We start from the raw sequence: 18,584 nt of genomic DNA on the forward strand, positions 1-18,584 counted from the left end.
AGGAGGCCACTAAGGTGAGAAGAGGCTCCAGGTCCTGCCTCAAGTGGCAGGCAAGGCTTAGCCACATAGAGAGAAGGGGACAAGTTCATGGCCCTTGTTTCCTCAGGAACACAGGCCCTACATATTTCACATTATGGATATTAGTGTATGCAAACACACACACACACACACACACACACACTTTTTACTTATAGGTGGACACAATACCTTTATTTCATTCATTTATATGTGGTGCTGAGGATGGAACCCAGGACCCCACCCATGCTAGGCTAGCGCTCTACTGCTGAGCCCCAGCCCCAGCTCTCCCATATATATATTTTAAAAGGCCACACATTTTCAGTTCCTCCCATTCAGAGAGAATCTGAATGACAGGGGTTGGCCGATGGACATGTGCCACAGTGACAGAAGCAAACCTGCTCACTGGTGCCTGTCCTCTTGCTGCTAGTGAGGCAGGATTTAACCCTGGGCAGCCTGACTTCAGGGTAGAGTCCGCAAGTGCTGCAAGGCCACCCCCCTTCTTCCTCTAATGTGGCACATGACTGCCACAGTCACTGTGCCAGCTCTTTTGGGTGACAACTGAGCGAAGGACAGAAGGAGCTGGGGAGCGGCATCCTTGCCAACAGCTCTGAGAACCCACTCAATCAAGCGGACCTCACTCGCTGGCTTCTTGCTTTGGGTGAAATATGTTTCTTTCTTTTTAAGCTTTTTTTTTTTTTTTGCCATGTTGAGGATCAAAGTGGGGGCCTTGAGCGTGTGAGGCACATCCACCTCTACCAGAGCTACACCCCCAGCTGGTGTTTATGCTAGTTGGACTCAGAAACCAGAGAGTGTTCAGTAAAACCCACTGGGCTGCGGGGAGTGTGTCCTCACCAACCACGTGTCTGGCCTTTCACGTGGAGGACAGTTTTAAAGGCAGGGAGAGCTGGTAAGAGATGGTTGTGAGGTTACAAGGAATCTCCCAGAGAAATAAAATTATTTCACAGTTCTTTTTTTTTTAATTAGGCACAAGGTGAGAACAGCGACTCATAGTTCCAAATCCATGGTATTGACCCAGTCCTGAACCCTGAGTATGTCCAGAATAGGCCTGAGGCTTTCCAGTGGCCATGACACAAACCCTGTGTAGTCCTGACCCCCAAAGATCCTCAGGGGCTAAGGGGACAGCAGACTTGGACCCCCATTCCCAAGCATTCCTTGAGTCCAATGAGAACCAGCCTCAGAGTGGGATTCTTGTGTCCTTTGGGCCCAAATCTTTGACCTAGGCCTGGAAGGAGAGTGTTTGTTTCTCCTATAGAACTGGGGACTGACCCAGGGATTCTCTACCACTGAGCTCCATCCCCAGCCATTTTCAAGTTTTATTTTCAGACAGGGTCTCATTCAGTTACCGAGGTTGGACTCAAACTTGCGATCCTCCTGCCTCAGCCTCCAGAGTTGCTGGGATTACAGAGCATGCCACGCACCCCTTAAGGAGAATGCCTTATTCAGGAGCACAAAACAGCTAGAGCACCATTTCCAGCCGGCCTGGGCTCTGCAGTCCTGAGGGCAAACGCTGGGACCTTTGGCATGGAGATGCGTTCCTTTCCTTGAAAGGTGGAAGATACAAAGGTAGCTGGGCTGTTTGGAAAAGGGACTGTCCTCGGGACAGAGGACCTGACACCAGTACAAGTGGAGGCTGACCCTGGTACTAAGTGTGCCAGGCAGACACTGACCTATGCCAGCTTGTCAGTTCTGCAAGCAAGGAGGTTTGTACCGTTTGTTCAGTGTCCAGCACCAACAACGGGACTTAGAAACAGGGAGCATCCAAGCAGGACATATGCATATGCACCTACCAGTGCCTCCTCCTTTCTTCCTCCCAGAAGGCACTTAAGGGTTGGCTCAGTCCAAAGAAGTTGGAAAAAGTTTGGAGAAGTCCCCCAAACTCAATCCACTGTCTGCAGCTGGCAGCCCAGGACGGTGGCCCTAGCTGTACAGACCCACCTCCCCTTCGCCCAGCTCCTCCTCAGCCTCCTCCAGCCCCGGCCCATCGGGAACCACCTGGTCAGCTTCCCAGAGACGGGAGCGGAATGGGACTGAGGCGACGGGGTCCCCCCGTAGCCAGGGGTGCAGCAGGATGCCCGGGGCCGTGAGCCGCTCACCGGGCTCCCGGCGGAGCAGGCAGCGCACCAGGCAGCGCGCGGGCGCGGAGAGGCCCCGGGGCAGGGCAAAGGCCCCGCGGCGGATCTTGCCAAAGAGCAGAGCAGGCTCCGTGTCCTGGAAGGGGTAGTGGCCGGCCAGCATGGTGAAGAGCGCCACACCCAGGCTCCAGACGTCGGCGGCCCTGCCCGAGTAGGAGGCCCGCGAGCTCAGGATCTCGGGCCCCGCGTAGGCCGGGCACGCGTGCTTGTCCCACAGGGAGTCGTCGGGGCCCGTCAGGACGCAGGCGTCCTCCAGGTTCTCCAGCACCAGCCTCGTCCTGGGCGGAGACAGAAGGTTAGAGCCCCCTGGAGCCCCCAGGCCACCATCCAGTGTCACCTTCAGGGGCACCCCCTTCCCTGGGATCTGCTGGCATTGGACAGACAGAGCCGGTTCTGGGAGGGTGGACAATTCATCTCATCTCACAGGTGGGGAAGCCTAGGCTCCTGTGTCTCCCCAGGTCACGGAGCAGTTGCATTTAAATAAGATTCCAACCGGGTGCAATCCCATGATAGTGAGGCTGAGGGAAAAGGGTCGCAAGTTCAAGGCCAGCCTGGGCAACCTAGTGAGACCCTGTCTCAAAATAGAATAGAGAGGCTGGTAGTGAACCTGGTGAGGTGGCGCCATCTGTCATCCCAGTGGCCCAGGAGGCTAATACAGGAGGATCGTGAGTTCAAATCCAGCCTCAGCAACTTAGTGAGACCCTAAGCAACTCAGTGAGACTCTGTCTCTAAATAAAATGCAAAATAGGGATGGGGTGTGGCTCAGTGGTCGAGTGCCCCTGGGTTCAATCCTCAGTATCCCCCCCAAAAAAGGGTCTGGGGTGTAGTTCAGTGGTAAAGGGCACCTGAGTTCAATCCCCAGTACTGAGAGAGAGAGAGAGAGACAGACAGAGAAAACTGGAAGTGCATGGAACATCTCAGCAAGGTCCTGCCTCCAAGGGGAATGACCAAGTTACGCTAGCCTGCAGTGTCCATGTGCGCTGGCCCTTGGCTAAGCCATTTCCTGGCTCAGCTCATTTCACTGTCGCTACAATCTGTAAAGAAGACACCGTGTCAGAGCTCTAGGCTTCGGGCCGGGATGGGAGCTCTGGCTCACCCCACTAGCATCCAGGCATCCAAACCCTCACCTTATTCCCATATTTCCCCCCAAAGCAGCCAGAAATCTTTTTGGCAAGGGCATGGGCAGCACTAGCAATCAAACCCAGGCCTCCTGCATGCTGGGCAAGCGCTCCTCACTGAGCCACATCCCCAGCCCCAGAAATCATATTTTAATGAAAAAGTCCAGTATTTAAAATGTCGGCCCGCCATTTGCAGCTTGTACTTTATTGTGGTTTGGGCAGTGCTGAGGATTGAACCTGAGGCCTTGCTGATGTTCGCCAGGCTCTCTACCACGGAGCCATCCCCCGCCTCGCAATTTCTACTTTAAACAGCTCCTACAGGGCACTCCAAATGGCTTTTTTTTTTTTTTTAATAGCCTAGTTGAACACAATACCTTTATTTTTATGTGGTGCTGAGGATCGAACTCAGGTCCTCACATGTGCTAGGCGAGCGCTTTACCACTGAGCCACACGCCCAGCCCCCGAAAGGCTTCAATAACAATTATTCAATGACCACTGCAACTCATCTTCCTTATGGCCCACTTCCTGGTGGCCTCCAGACAGTTCACAAAAAGCTGACATCCTATGACTTGCAGCCTGGGGGTGGGGCAGGGTCAGCATTATTGGCCCATTTTATAGATAAAGAAAGAAAGGCTTGTGCAAGTGAAGGCAATACTCCAGTGCAAACAAAAGCAGGTGAAAGGCAGAATCGTCTCCCTGGATCCACAGACCCTCTTCTGCTAACTATTCTTTTTTTTTCCTTTTTCTCTTTTTGAAGTACTGGGCATTGAAATTGGATCCAGGGGCACTCTGCCACTGTTATTGTTATTTTATTCTGAGAGAGGGCCCTGCTAAAGGGAAGAGGCTTGCAAACCTCTTGCCTCAGTCTCGCCAGTAGCTGGAATGACAGGTGTGCGCGACCGCAGCCAGCTGTTAGCTATTCTTGAACTACTGCCTTCAAAAGAGAAGGGAGCACTTTCCTCCAGAAGGTCTGGGGTCGCTGCGCTGACCAAGTTACCTACCAGTTTAAAATCAAGATAATTTTACATGCAACTTTTACTCAAAGGCATGCTGCTCTGATACAAAATGTGGAAGGAAGCCGGGGGAATGTAGAATCGACTCTGGGATTACAGGCAGGAGGATCACAAGTTCAAAGTCACCAACTTAGTGGACCCTAAGCAATTTAGCCAGACCCTGTCTCAAAATAAAAAAAAATTTAAAAAAGGGCTGGGGATGTGGCTCACTGGTTAAGCATCCCTGAGTTCAATCCCTGGTACCAAAAATACAATAAAATAAAATAAGCCCCAGGGCCTCGCACATGCTAACCAAATACGTGCATGTTGTACCAAATTATGCTGCCAGCTCTGAGTTTCTCCACTTGTTGCTTAAGTTACTCTGCCTTCTAGGTCTCGGTTTCTTTCTTTCTTTTCTTTTTCTTTTTTTGGTGGTGGTGGGGGGTTGGGTACCGTGGATTGAATTTGGGGGCACTCCACCCCTGAGCCCCATCCCCAGCCCTATTTTGTAGTTTATTCAGAGACAGGGTCTCACTGAGTTGCTTAGCGCCTCCGCGTGGCTGAGGCTAGCTTAAGACTTAAGATCCTCCGGCCTCAGCCTCCCGATCCAAGCGTGTGCCCCCGCGCCAGCCTGGGCCTCATTTTCTGCAGCAGGGGCCACCTCTTAGGTCTGCCTCGGGGACTCCTCAGCCGCACTCACCTCTCACGGTTGGTGAAGACGAAGCGTCGCAGTTTGAGATCCCGCAGGACCAGCCCCTGCTGGTGGCAGTGCGCCACGGCGGCGGCCATCTGACGGAACAGCGCAGCGGCTTCAGGCTCAGGGACTCGGCGGCGGCTGCGAACCAGGCTGTGCATGTCCCCGTGGGTCCGAGTGAAAAAGACGTAGAGGTGCTGGGTGCCCACCAGGACCTCCGTGGGCCGGGCCACGTGCTCGTGGCGGGGCAGCCGCGCGTAGGGCTCCAACACGGCGCGGGAGTCACAGGCCGGGTACACCTGCAGGCGGGGACCGCGTGAGCAGCCGGGTCCCCGAAGGGCAGGGTGGCCTTGTGAGCAGGCCCAGCCAACCTTAGACACTCCTGTGCGTCCACTGTGCCCACTTTCCAAGTCCCTCAATGCCCACGAAAGCCCCATAAGAAGGGTCACCCCCCACATCCCCCCTTTACAGTTAAGAAACCTGAGAAGCCACGGCCCAGCCGGGTCTTAAACTTATGGGATCCTTCATCTGCCCTTAACTGCTACCCTGTATGGCCTTCAACTTCAGAAAATTGAAAATTAACAGGTAAGCCAGTTGGGTGCAGTTGTGCACGTCTGTAATCCCAGTGATTTGGGAGGCTGAGGCAGGAGGATCACAAATTCGAGGCCAGCCTTAGCAACTAAAGGAGGCCCTGAACAATTTAATGACACCCTGTCTTAAAAAATAAAAAGGACTGGGAATGTAGCTCAGTGTTAAAGTACCCCTGGGTTCAGTCCCCAGTGCCAACATATAAAAATTAAAAAAAATAAAAATAAAAAAAATAAATAAACAGAAAAGCCTTACAGCAGGAGAAAGCCAGAAGAGCAAAGAGCAGTTTATGCTCATCATCCTCAGAGCCACTGCCTGGCACCCTTTCACTCAGCCAATCAGTTTGTATCTGTGCCAGCCACTGGGGAGCCAAATGACTGACAGCCACGGCCCTTTCTCTCCTGATGCCTGCAGTCCAACACAGCAAGCAGACAGTGCAAAAAAGTCAAGGAACTCAGTATTTACAAGTACTGCTGAGTGCTTCCAGCCCAGAAAGATCCTAGAAGAAATAGTACTTTGGAAGCTGGCCCATTTTAGACAGCATGACCCAGAAGGAACTCTGGGCACCTGAATGATTTAAAGATTCCCATGGGAGAAGCTTCCCAGGTGAGGGGCACTGGCAGTGCAAAGGCCCTGAGGCAGTCAAGAGCAAACAGGCTCTAGAAACTCTGCCAGAGGTCAGTGTGGCTGGAAAGGGTGGCGGGCAAGTGGTGAGAGTGGCCAGGGTGTTGGGAAATGTTTTAGGAGTTTATGGGCATTAAACATACATCTGAAAGCTGTGTTCCATTTACAGATGGTAAAATTGAGCTTCAGAAAAAGGAAGTGACTTGTTAGAAGCCACACAGCTAAACTGGGCTTGGTGGTGCACACCTGTCATCCCAGCGGCCTGGGAGGCTAATACAGGATGATCGCAAGTTCAAATCCAACCTCAGCAACTTAGCGAGACCCTAAGCAACTCAGTGAGATCCTGTGTCTAAATAAAATACAAAATAGGCCTGGGGATGGGGCTCAGTGGTCGAGTGCCCCTGAGTTCAATCCCTGGTACCCTCCCCCCCTCCCCCAAAAAAGGCACACAACTAATCCCCAGCCAGGGACTCACGGGCTGCCTCCAAAAAGAACCTGAGAATGAGGGGTTCTGGGGCCTCCGCACTCTGGCGAGGAGCCAGGAACCTCCCAAGGCCCCCAACATACCTTGCAGGTGTGCTCGGTGCCCGTGGGGCAGTGCAGGGCCCGGTAGGTTCGCCTGTCCTCCTTGGGCTGCAGGAGGACATATGGCCCAAGCCTGGAGGCAGGAGCCACCACGGGAGCTCGGTCCGGAGCAGGGGGTGGGCTCGGGGGCAGCAGGCAGGGCGGTGGCATGGTCTGGGACTCGCTTCGAGCTCGCTTTGAGATGGGACACTCCACGTCTGGGTCGTCTTTCAGCTCCAGTGGATTCTTCCTGGAGTGGGAGCCTGCGGGAGCAGCCAGGGGAGCAGCTGGCATCTAGAAAGAAGGGAGGAGAGCAGGGGAGAGGTGCTGGCGGCCCCTTCTTCCCCTGCTGGGGGGCCGGGCGCATTAAAATCACAATAGCAGGCACCTTTGCCTGGGGGCCCCCTTCTGGGAGTTTATCCTCCAGCTACACTGCCACCAAAATATTAAATATGAAAGGCTGTCCATCAGAGCCTGAAATTGCTGTAGTGGAAGGCTAACACAGGCCAGGACAGCCACGTGGTAGAATACTATATAACTCTGAAGAAGAACCAACAAACACTTAACAAACTGATGTTTATTGATCATATACTAAGAGGGAAAAAAATACACAGAATTGTATATATACAGTGCTCTTATATTAAAAATAATGTGTAAAAACAGCATAGGGGCACACACCTGTAACTCCAGCAACTGGGGAGGCTGAGGCAGAAGGATCCCAAGTTCAAGGCCAGCCTCAACAACTTAGCAAGACCCTATCTCAAAATGAAAAATACAAAGGACTGGGGATGTAGCACAATGTTTGTAAAGCACAATGGTAAAGCACCCCTGGGTTCAATCCCTAGTGCCAAAAAAAAAAAAAAAGTACAGTAACTGGATGCAGCAGTGCACACCCACAATCCCAGTGACTCAGGAGGCTGAGGCAGGAGGATCACAAGTTTGAGGCCAACCTCAATAACTTAGGGAGACCCTGTCTCAAAAAATTAAAAAGGGGATGGGATGTAGCTCAATAGGTTCAATCTCTAGCAACCCACCCCCACACAAAGAGGAAGTTTAAAAAAAAAAAGCTGAGTTGAGAGATGGAATTGGCAGCTGGGGAGAGGGAGGTAGAGACTGCACGGTTCTGTTCCTCAAATCTCATAAGCATCTATTATCTATGACCGAAGGGAGGGAGGGCGGTGAATGAACATGTGGATGCATGCTCCACAGTGAACCTACATGAACAAAGTCAGCTGCCGAACAGTGCCCGGAGATGATCCTATTTGGTAAAAAAAAAAAAAAACAAAAAACATACCACCAGCATATTAGACAAAATACCTTCACATTTATATGCACACAGGAAACGATTATGTGTCCACTGGCCACAGTAACTCCTGCCACCTAACTGCATGGCCTAGAGGGAAAGCAGTTTGGGTAGAAAGTCAAGGGGACTTTCAATTTCAACATTTTTATTTTATTTTAGGTTATTTTTTATTTTGAGACAGGGCCTCACTTAGTTGCCGAGGCTGGCCTTGAATTTGGGATCCGAGTTGCTGGGGTTCCAGGCATGCGCTGCCACACGGGCTCCATATTTTTAAATGAAGATTCTGCATCACTTATTGCTTGTGTTTCAAAACAATGTCGTTCTTTCTCCCTGGGGGGAGTTGTAGGTACTCTTCCCTGATGGCCCCAGAGCTCCTGGCATCGCTGGGCACATGTCCACCAGACGGGGCCACAGGCAGATGCAGCTTCTGGATGGAGGGCAGCAGTGTGACGATGTGCATTGGTGGAGGATGGGCAACGGCATGTGGAGGAGGGACAGTTTCTCCAGTGTCACACACTCAGGTTCCAGGCCAAGGAGGCATAAGGGTTAGAGAGGGAGACACCTCAGCCCCATAAGGACCTCCCAACAGTCAAAGTGGCACCCGCAGGGAGCATCAGACAGGCTCTCCTCTTCATGTGGCTCCCAAATGCCTCAGGAGGGGAGGAGCCCCCTTGTCAAGAAAAAGACCATCATCCTGACTTGCTAAGAGTGTAACATACAAGGGACCTGAGCGCAGCTCAGAGGTAAAGCCCTCGCCCAAAGTGCATGAGGCCCTAGGTTTGACCCTGGGCATCTCATTAAAAAAATAAAAATAAAAATAAAAAGTGTTTAAGTAGGCAATAAGTGTACATGGGGGTAAGGTGTAGTCAGATATTCCTAGGTTCTAATTCTGGCTCAGGCCTTTTCTGGCTGGGTAGCCCTGGGTAAGTTCCTCAACCTTTCTGTGCCTCAGTTCCTGTACTATGGGAATGAGAAGAAAAGCTCAAAGGATTATTGTAATGGTGAAATAAAAAGAAAAAAAATGTAGCTGAGCCCTGTGACTGCAATCTCAGCTACTCAGAGGCTAAGGCAGAAGGATCCAAGTTCAAGTTCAAGGCTAACCAGGGAAGGAAGGAAGGAGGGGGGGGGGGGGGGGAGGGAGGGAGGAAGGAAGGAAGGAAGGAAGGTCGGTCGGTCGGTCGGTCCACAGTAGCATGCAACTGTTGCAACATAGATGTTAAAATGGTCACTACTATAGTTGCATCACTATTATTATTACTCATGGCTGAACGTTTTAAGTGCCACCCACGGGGATCTTAAGAGATCTCCCCAGCGATGAGGCCAGGGTGAATTAGAACAATCTCACAAGATTGTTCTGATTGTCAAACAAGAAGATGTCTGGCTGTTCAAATGCGGGGTTCCCTATTGGCCGGGAGTGGCTCTGGTGGTGGACATATAGTATCCTCAGGCCACCTTAGTGGACCCCTGCATCCTCCCCACCTCAGAGCTGGGTGGGCCAAGCCAAGCTGTGCTGGACAGATGGGTTATCCAAGTCCACAAATGAGCAAGAAGTGGGCAGGTCACACTGGAGGACCGGGCCTCCGCTGCAGAAGGAAGGCCCCTCCTACCTCTTGGGGTTCCCTGCCACACTGGTCAGGGAGAGGGAGGGCAGGTCACACCAAATACCCGCCACACCACCCACGGTCCACAGGTGCTCACACCCCTCAGAAATATGTCTCCCAGTAAGGCAGCCGGGTGCACGCTTGGAATCCCAGTGGCTCCTGAGGCTGAGGCGGGAGGATGGAGAGTTCACCTTGTTCCTCAGCAACGGAACAAGGCCCTAAGAAGTTTTCTAGACCCTGTCACCAAATAAAAAGGGATGGGTGTGGCTCAGAGGCCTTGAAGTTCAATCACACACACACACACACACCCTTTTCCAAGCCAGCCAGGCACAGGCACACAGAATCCAGGGCAGACGGGGCACACACCTGGCCTTCCACATGGAAGAGGGCAAGCAAGTACATACAGCCCTAGGGCAGTCTGCGACCTCGCCCTGCGCCGCTGTCCCCGCCAGGCCCCGCCCTTGGGAGCGGAAGCTCCAGCAGGCGGATGTTTGGGATCAAAAGGCTCCGCGGAAATTGAGGGCAGGTCGGTGACAGGAAAAGGACGAGGCAAAGGGAGGGAGTGTGGGCCCCAGGGATGCGGCCCCGGCGGACCTGGGCCTTCGCCCCCACACCCGAGTCCGCACGTGCAGCCCACGCGGTCGCAGCGGCTCCGGCGCACGTGCCAGGGCAGCCCGCGGGTCCCCGCCTGCGCTCTCTGCACCCGCTCCCGTCCACTGCTCCCGTCCACTGCCTGCGCTCTCTGCACCCCGCTCCCCCGGCTGCCCGACGGCGTCCTCGGCACAGCCAACCCTCCCCAAGGTCCCACTGTCAACACAACCCAAAGCCCCGAGACCCTCACCGAGACTTCTGCAGGCTCACGCCGAGCCCCGACACCCCACTAATACCCACCCAGACCCTCCACGGTCCCCCAGCGCCCCCTACAGGTCCCGCACACACGCCCCTCGCCTAAACACGCCCAGACTACCGCCCAACCCTCTCCCAAGTGACAACCGTCACCTCAGTCCTGGACACAGGGGACACAGCTGCCACGCCCTGTCGGTGCGCACCATCGCGCCAGTCGGACTCGGTCACACTCGCGCGGACCCCACGCCCTGCCCGGGGGAACACCTGAGACCCGGCGGAACCCCCGACGGCGGAGTGTGACCAAAGTGGAGCGTAGTGGGTGCGTGGCGCGGAGGGCTCCGCACACACCCTCCTTCTCCGCCCTGGCCGCCCCCTCCTGTCCGCCAGGTCCTTCCGGCCCCGACCTGCAGAGTACCTTGTCCTGGAGCCCAGCGCGGATCCTGGCGCCTCGGGTACTCAGTGTCGCCAGGACACCCGCAGGGGGAACGCAGCCCGCTCCGCTACGGCGGCCGATCTCGGGGCCCGGGTCCAGCTCGCGGCCCCGCCACTAGCAGACGACGCGTGCGGAGTCTCCGCTGCTCCCGCTGCGAGTGTGCGGTGGGCGCCGGCGCCGCGTCCCTCTCCCGGCCGCCGGGTGACGTAAACCTGGGCTAATCCGCCGGCGTCTGATGCCCTCCGGCGCCGAATTGCACCATCCCCCGAGCCCCGCCTCCCGGGTCGCCACCCCAGCGCTCCGCCCCGGCCCCTCCCTCGGGTCGTCCCACTGTTCCTGGGTCCCTCTCCCTTGGCTGGCCCACTCGGGGTGTCTGGTCTCAACTCTCTCCGATCGTGGAGTTTTGGGGTGCAGCCACCTATCACCTTAGGGAAATGTTTTGCTTTCCCCAGCGACCTCCTCCCCGTTTCCAAGATCATCCTGCCTTCCCGGGGTGATGCGAAGAGAGAAAAGAGCCAGCCCCGAGGTCGTCACTGTGGCCCGATGCGCCTCTCTCGCGCTCGCTCCCGGGCCCGTCCCCTCTCTCAGTTCTTGGGATAGAACCCAGGACGCTGTGCACGCTAGACACACCCTCCACCGCGGAGCTGCGTGCCCGGCCTTTTTCCCTTGAGAGAGTTTGGCCAAGTGGCCCAGGTGCCCTTACACTTGCCACCCTACTACCTCAGCCTCCTGAGTATCTAGGATTACAGGGGGGCTCCCGCTTGCTTCTCCTGTTACAAACCATTCCCACCCCCATCCCCACCCCAAGCGTTAAGAAGACTACCGCGTTAAGAACTGACTGACTCTGGGCTCAAGGCAACCAGTGGCCTGTCCTGGAGAGGTCTGAGACCAGCAGAGCCTCCCAGCATACATTAGATAGAGGCAGCCCAGCCCAGCGGTTAGAGGAAGCCCCCTAGAGCCATCCCACCTAAGTGTGCATGCCATCTCTGCTCCTACCCAGCGTGCTACAAAGAAAAGCCACTTAAAACCCTGCCTCAGTTTCCTTCTGCAAAAAAAAAAAATGGACTCAGAACTCACTTCATAGGTTTTTCCTGAGGACTAATAACTTCATGCACATAAAACGTGTGGAACAATGTGTGGCACATTGTAGGTGCTCAATAAATAAAGTGGAAACAATGGAGACTCACAAGGAGAAGGGACCCGAAACAGGGCTTGCCCCCCAGGCCTTAGCTGTTGGTGGAAAGTTCCTGAGCCCCAGGGATCCAGTGCCTTTCTTGGAAATTCCTTTTAGATCTTGATACCTGAGCTCACCTGTATCAAAGAGTACTTCCTCCAGGCAAAGTTGCACAGGAGGTAGGACAGAGTCATTTTGTTTCCCTGGCTCCAGACCCCAGGGACCAGACCAGCTCATTTGTGCCTCAGAGCTCTCTGGGCATACCAGGATTCTGGGATCTTATTTAACCCGGGGGCTCCCCTGCTGGGGAGGAGTGAGTGAACTTATTTTCTACACCAGAACTCCAAGACTGGCCGAAGATTCCACAGCTGTCAGAGGCCAGAGAAGGCAAGCACTTCTGCAAGCACTTCTCTGAAGCCAGCTTGGTTCATTTGGACATTCCTAACTTTGTTGTGTGCTATGTTAGGCTCTGTCCTAAATGCTGCGGCCTGGGGGTGACCATAGTGACCATCTCTACCCTCACAGATCTTATAAATCAATAGGGAGATAAATCACTATCAAAAACATAAAATCAATAACCAAGATCATTTTTAAAAAGTTATAAAAGTAGAATGTGTGTGTGTGTGTGTATGTGTGTGTTGCCGTGGATTGAATCCAGGGTCTCCTGAGTGTTAGGCAAGCATTCTACCACTGAGCAACACCCCCAGCTCCACTATGTGGATTTTTTTTTGACATGAAAGAAAAAATAAAATTGCATAGATTTATTCTGTATCATGACTGAGAGTTGCTATTTTCAGTAGGGCTCATCAGAAAGGTAATGTTTAAGATTTTTAAGGAAAAACAGGGATGGGTGGTGCAAAGGTGTGAGAGGGAAACATACAACAGCAAGTGCAATGGGCCTGAGGCAGAAATGTGAGTTACTTAAGGAGCTGTGAAATGGGGCCTATCACCTCCATTCTACAGACCAGAGGAGTCAAGGTCAGGGGCTTACCCAGCTTGGCAGTATTGAGATTTGAATCTAGGGTAGCTGATGCCACTCCCCACACTGTGCTGGGAAATTTCAGAATCTTTGCAACTCCACATGAATTTGTGGTCCCCGGAATATCACCTCACGTGAGCACGCGGCCCCCAAGAGGGCCTGTCTCAGCTACAGCTGTCAAATCCAAATTTTCTATACCAGGATTTCCTAAAAGAAGCAAAATCCAAGCTGCTTATGTAATTTTATTTTATTTTTTTTAGTGGTACATTGAAGATAAGTAATAAGAAACAAATTATTTTAGGGGCCAGGGATGTAGCCCAGGGGTAGAGCAGGTGCCCAGCATGCACCAGCCCTGGAGTCCATCCCAACACTGGGAGGGAAGGAAAGGAAAGAGAAATTTTATCTATTTAATCTAATCTGCTCAAGCTGGGGATCTGGCTCAGTGGTGGAGAACTTGCCTGGCATACATGAGCCCTGGTTCAGGGGGTGGGGCTGTAGCTCAGTGGTAAAGCGCTCATGTGGCAAGTGTGAGGCACTGAGTTCGATCCTCAGCACCACATAAAAATAAATAAATATACTGTGTGTTCATCTACAACAAAAAATACATAAAAATATTTTATTTTTTTTTAATATTTATTTTGTAGTTTTCGGTGGACACAACATCTTTGTTTGTATGTGGTGCTGAGGATCGAACCCGGGCCGCACGCATGCCAGGCGAGCGCGCTACCGCTTGAGCCACATCCCCAGCCCCTACATAAAAATATTTTAAAAAAGAAAATAAGCCCTTGATTACAGGCATGCGCCCCCACACCTGCCTGCCTGTTGACTTCTTTTTTATGGCAAATGATAGTTTTCCACGTGGGGTCAATGATTCAAAACTTCTGTCCAGCAGTCTCAAACCTGTAATCCCATCGATTTGGGAACCTGAGGCAGGAGGATCTCAAGTTCCAAGCCAGCCTCAGCAATTTAGTGAGAACCTGCCTCAAATAAAAATCAAAAGGGCTGGGCTGTGGCTCCCTGGTTGAGGGCCCCTGGGCTCAGCCCCCAGGGGAGAAGAAGAAGGGGGGAGGGGCGGGGCTGGTTAAAGAGAAAACCTGGAGCTGATAACAGAAATGTGTTACCGGAGTGGAGCCAGTCAATTTGGGGACGATGGTGGGTGATTCAAGAGTCGCACCTCAGGGCCGGTGCTCCTCTTGGGGAGCCCTTAGCTAGGAGACGGGGCACCTCCCCCTGCTCTGCAGTCACCAGGGGCTTTGCAGAAGTCCTTCATCATCAGGCTGACACGGGTTGGGTCGGGAAATGCACGAAGCCCAGCCTAGCAGTGACCCAGTGGCAGCCTGGGTTTCTTCAGGGGGAAGGGGTCTTGTGCCTGTGGGCGGAGCATGGCCCTGTGTGGCCCCACATCGTCAAGTCACGTTGTCCTCAACCCTCCCCACGAAGTTGGTGCTTCCATCCCTGGAGACAAGAAGAAGTCAGGCTCAGGAGGTGACATCCTTGTCTTACGGGGAAGGGATCAGTGGGATCCAGAATCCGTCTGTCTGGCTCAAAACTCACGTGATTTCTAGTCTGCTGCCTTGGGGCACCTGTCCTTGTTGTGTGACACTGCCAAGTCACATAGCTACTCGAGGCCCAAGTGGGATGGATAACACAGTATTATCCTTCTACAGAATCACTGAACTGCTGCCTGTTGTTACTGGGAATGGCTATTGAATCAAATGATCCCATGGGCTGATATAGATCAAGTGCCTATGTAACCGAAAGCTGGGTCCCTGTCCCTAATGCCAATCAATGCCAATTTAATAATGAGGTTTTGAGAAAAAAGAAAAAGATTTATTGCTTTGCCAGCAAAGGAGAAACACAGGGGACTCCTGTCCCAATGGCTGTGACTCTTTGGATCAGAAGGGACAGGGAGGTTTTAAAGGAATTTTTCAAGGGTTACATTCCAGTAGGGGGTGCCAGGGCACCCTGATGGCATGTTAGGGTCCACTTGTTAATTTGAGAGATATTCTCTGCCTAGATCCTCAGCAGGCATCTCCTTCCAGTAGTGAGTGTGTTGGGGGAGTTAACTGGGGGAAGAAAAGAGAACACTGCCTCCCTAATCTTGTTAGGGAGGGAGAGGGGGAAGAAGAGAGAAAAAAACATTTAAAAAATAAATAAGGGCTGGGGATGTGGGTCAAGTGGTAGCACGCCTAGCATGCACTAGGTACGGTTCTCAGCACCACATAAAAAATGAAATAAGGATTTTTTTAAAAATAAATAAACAAACCTTAGATCAGGAGGATGGTGAGTTCAAAGCCAGCCTCAGCAAAAGGGAGGTGCTAAGCAATTCAGTGAGACTCTGTCTCTAAATAAAAAACAATTTGGGGCTGGGGAGGTGGCTCAGTGGGCAAGTGTCCCTGAGTTCAATCCCTGGTACCTAAATAAATAAATAAACCTTAGAGCATTCAGAAGGTGAAGGGTAACCACTGTTACACCTAGAAGGGTTCCTGGCATTGAACTCAAGTTCACTGAGCACTCCATTAATGACTCTTTTCCTGGGGGTCCAGGCTGCTGCACTGACCTCCCCCCACACACAGCCAGAGAAGTGGGCACCTCTCCCGGCACATACCCTCTGGCACTTCCTCACATAATCCGCCCACAGCCCTGCCCACTGAGGATGGATTCATGACTTGCACAAGCGATCAGTCAGAGAGAAGTCACCTGCCCAGGGTCACACAGAAAGTGGGTGGTGTTTGAGCCCAGGTTGGTGTGGTTCCAAAGCTCACATTGATCCACTATTTCAAGAGCCTCAGTGAGACCGAGGGAAGAGTCCAGGGAAAGCTCAAGGGTGAAGGGTCCTCCCCGCCCCTGAGTGGGGGAGCAGGAAGGCAGCAACAGGACAGTCCTGGTTCTGTGAGGGTCGGGGGTCTTGAGCAGCTACCAAGTCCCTCCCTGGGCTCAGCCATATAATTACTGCCTTGTGGGGGGGGGCGCTGGAGGTGGGGGTGCGGTGGGGGCTGGGGATCTTCAAACTTGGGGGACCTTCTCTTCCTTGCCTTCCAGCTGGGGGGGGAGCCCCCAATCCCGCCCCCTTGCTGAGTCATCCGACCCCCGCCCCGCCTTCCTTTCCGCGGCTGCAGGTCTGGAGCTATCAGAGGCCGGGAGGAAGAGAATGATTTGTGTTCAGCCCAGGCCACTGCCCAGCCCTTCCCTTTCTGAGAAAAGCGGGAGGCGGGGGGTGGGCAGTGTGTCCAGCCGGTTGCATCAGAAAACCTTGCGCAAGGCACGTCCTGGATCCCACGGGAGCTCTGCCCCAGCCCTCCCCCACCTGCTCCCCTCGCTGCCAGCATGGGCCCTGAGGACACAGAGCCAGGCCTGGCACTCAGGGAGTGCCCTGGGGAGGACCTAGGGATGGGGGGGAGGGTTTGAGGGGTGCTGGCAGTGCAAAGGCTTCCGGTCAGCGGGAAGGTGCCCCTCAGGGGATCCAGAGGCAGCTCCATCTACAGAGAGGAGACTAGGCCAGTGTCCTGGACACTGAGCCCTGATCCTTCACTCTGCTCATAGGCTGAGCCCTGTTGCCTGACACTGGGCTCGGACTATCCTCGGACCTGAAAACTTGGACATAGTGTGAGCCCTGATCATGCCCTTGATCAGCCATGCTAACCGCTGCCTCCTGCCCCACTCAGCACTGACTTGGTCACTGACCTGGCACCACCTTTTCCCATCTGGATCCATGCTCTGAACTCCAATTCCGTCGCCCGACTGTTACAATTTAGCTGTGTCTGATCTATAACGTTGACTCTAGTCCCAGATGAACTCCACCTTGAGTCCCAGATACTTGCGTCACAGACTCAGGACGCTTGACCGTTGGCTGCATCCCCAGCCCTTTTATTTTGAGGCAGGGTCTCGCTAAGCTGCTGAGGCTGACCTCCAGCTTGTGATCCTCCTGCGGGGGCCTTGGAGTAGCTGAGACCGCAGGTGTGCACGGCCACAGACACTCTTTCTAGAACTCAGAGGGTCAGTGCTCAGGCCCAGTCATCGGAGCTTGGTCCCTGCTCCCCTTCCTTCCAGTCCCCTCCCCACCTCAGGCGGAGGATGGCCCAGGGGCTGCCGTGAACTTGGAGCGCTGCTGAGTAGCCCAAGACTGACCCAGCAGGGGGGGCGCTGGACGTGGAGGCGGCAGGGCCACTGGGGCTGGGCTGGGGCATGTGCTGAGTCAGAACAGGGACAGCGAGGACAGGGTCCCTGAAGACAGAGCTGTGTGGTGGAGAGGCTCTGGTCTGGAAATGTCGCATGGTGCCCCAGCCCATTGGCACCTGTAGGTGAGGCAGTCCAGCCCAGGTCCTGTCCACCTCCACCTACCTGCTGATTTCCACCACTTACCCACTGTTTTCCTCTTCCAGAGCATCCTGTGCCACCGGGAGCTGCCCTGGATGAACCCGCTGACGCAGGGGGCTCTGACCAGTTACAGTTTCCTAGTGACTTGGGCGTTGTCCAGCTCGGGTACAAGGTGTGGCTCCAGGTGTAGGCGTCACCTTTGGGGGTTACACTCCCCTGTTCCTTTGTAATCCTACCCCTTTGCCCTTTGGGGGATAGAATGTTCCATGGAGCCTCCCCTTGTGTGTCCCCTATATAAGAATAAAGAATTCCAGTGGCTGGCTCTTTCCAGGGACATGGCAGAGCCGTCCCTGGATTATTGAAAAGGTACTTCTGTGTGTTCCCACTTTCTTTGTCGTTGTCTTGAGTTATTGGAATAGCCAGATTTTTGTGAACCCCGCATTAGGTTGCCAGCTAGGGCAGATGACGATACCGTTCTTCCCCATCATGACACTTATCGTAGCTGAAAGCACAGACATATTTTATAACCCTTGTTCGGTGAGTATCTCCCCCTCAACTCCATTAGGTGCAGCGCCTCCCAGTTGGCTCCAACACCCGATCAGTACCCGGCGTGTGCTAAGTGCCCGAGAACAGGAGCTGAGTGCACCCCTTCCTGCAGCCCGCGTGCCCACCCCTTATCGGCCCATGTTGTTATTCACCCAGAACAATCCTTCGCCCCATCCATTCAACTTCCTGTCCACTCTCTCATCTCTCTCGCTTCCATTTTCACACCACTGAACAGGCATCTGTCCATCACCCACCCACACAGCTGTGCACTGTCCATCATGCAACTCACACTCTCATTCATTTACTAAGTCTTTGCTGTTTGCCAGGCACTGTTCTAAAGGTGGGAAATGACAGAGGGGGAGCAGACAAAAAATGGTACTAGAAGCAATTAACATAATAAATGAATCATGGTACACACTAGAGGGGGAGAGTTGGGGGGAGGGGAGGGGGAGGTGGGGGAGGGTGGAGGGTGGGAAGAGGGGAGGGGGGAGGGGAGGGGGAAGGGGGAGGGGGAGTCCACAGAGGGGTGAGGGGAGGAGGAGGTAGGTCTGTGAGGTTTTAGTGGAGTGGTGGGGGATAAGAGACAGCCAGAGAGGTGATGAGGTTCAGATCTGGAACTTTGGAGGCCTTTGTT

General features: G+C 53.6%; 1 protein-coding gene across 1 annotated transcript; it reads right to left on the reverse strand.

Moving 5' to 3' along the window:
* Positions 1-972: 972 nt before the first annotated feature.
* Trib3 (tribbles pseudokinase 3) lies at positions 973-11,176 on the reverse strand. The gene is made up of 4 exons (XM_046432912.2): positions 10,917-11,176; positions 6,755-7,045; positions 4,982-5,274; positions 973-2,449 (listed from the first exon to the last, which is right to left on the reverse strand). Exons 2-4 carry the CDS (start codon positions 7,043-7,045, stop codon positions 1,957-1,959), a joined length of 1,077 nt encoding a protein of 358 aa, XP_046288868.1. The 5' UTR covers positions 10,917-11,176; the 3' UTR covers positions 973-1,956.
* Positions 11,177-18,584: the final 7,408 nt, after the last annotated feature.

Source organism: Marmota monax, unplaced genomic scaffold (assembly GCF_021218885.2).
Source record: "Marmota monax isolate L192 unplaced genomic scaffold, Marmota_monax_Labrador192_F-V1.1 WCK01_AAM20220418_F8-fsc00014, whole genome shotgun sequence".
NCBI lineage: Eukaryota > Metazoa > Chordata > Mammalia > Rodentia > Sciuridae > Marmota > Marmota monax.

Bases quoted from the DNA above. Each gene is read 5' to 3' on its own strand.
- Trib3 (XM_046432912.2), bottom strand. From the start codon at position 7,045: ATGCCAGCTGCTCCCCTGGCTGCTCCCGCAGGCTCCCACTCCAGGAAG. The intron at 5,275-6,754 runs GTATGTTGGGGG...CCCCGCCTGCAG, and splicing joins GCACCGAGCACACCTGCAAG to GTGTACCCGGCCTGTGACTC. The intron at 2,450-4,981 runs GTGAGTGCGGCT...GTCTCCGCCCAG, and splicing joins GTCTTCACCAACCGTGAGAG to GACGAGGCTGGTGCTGGAGA.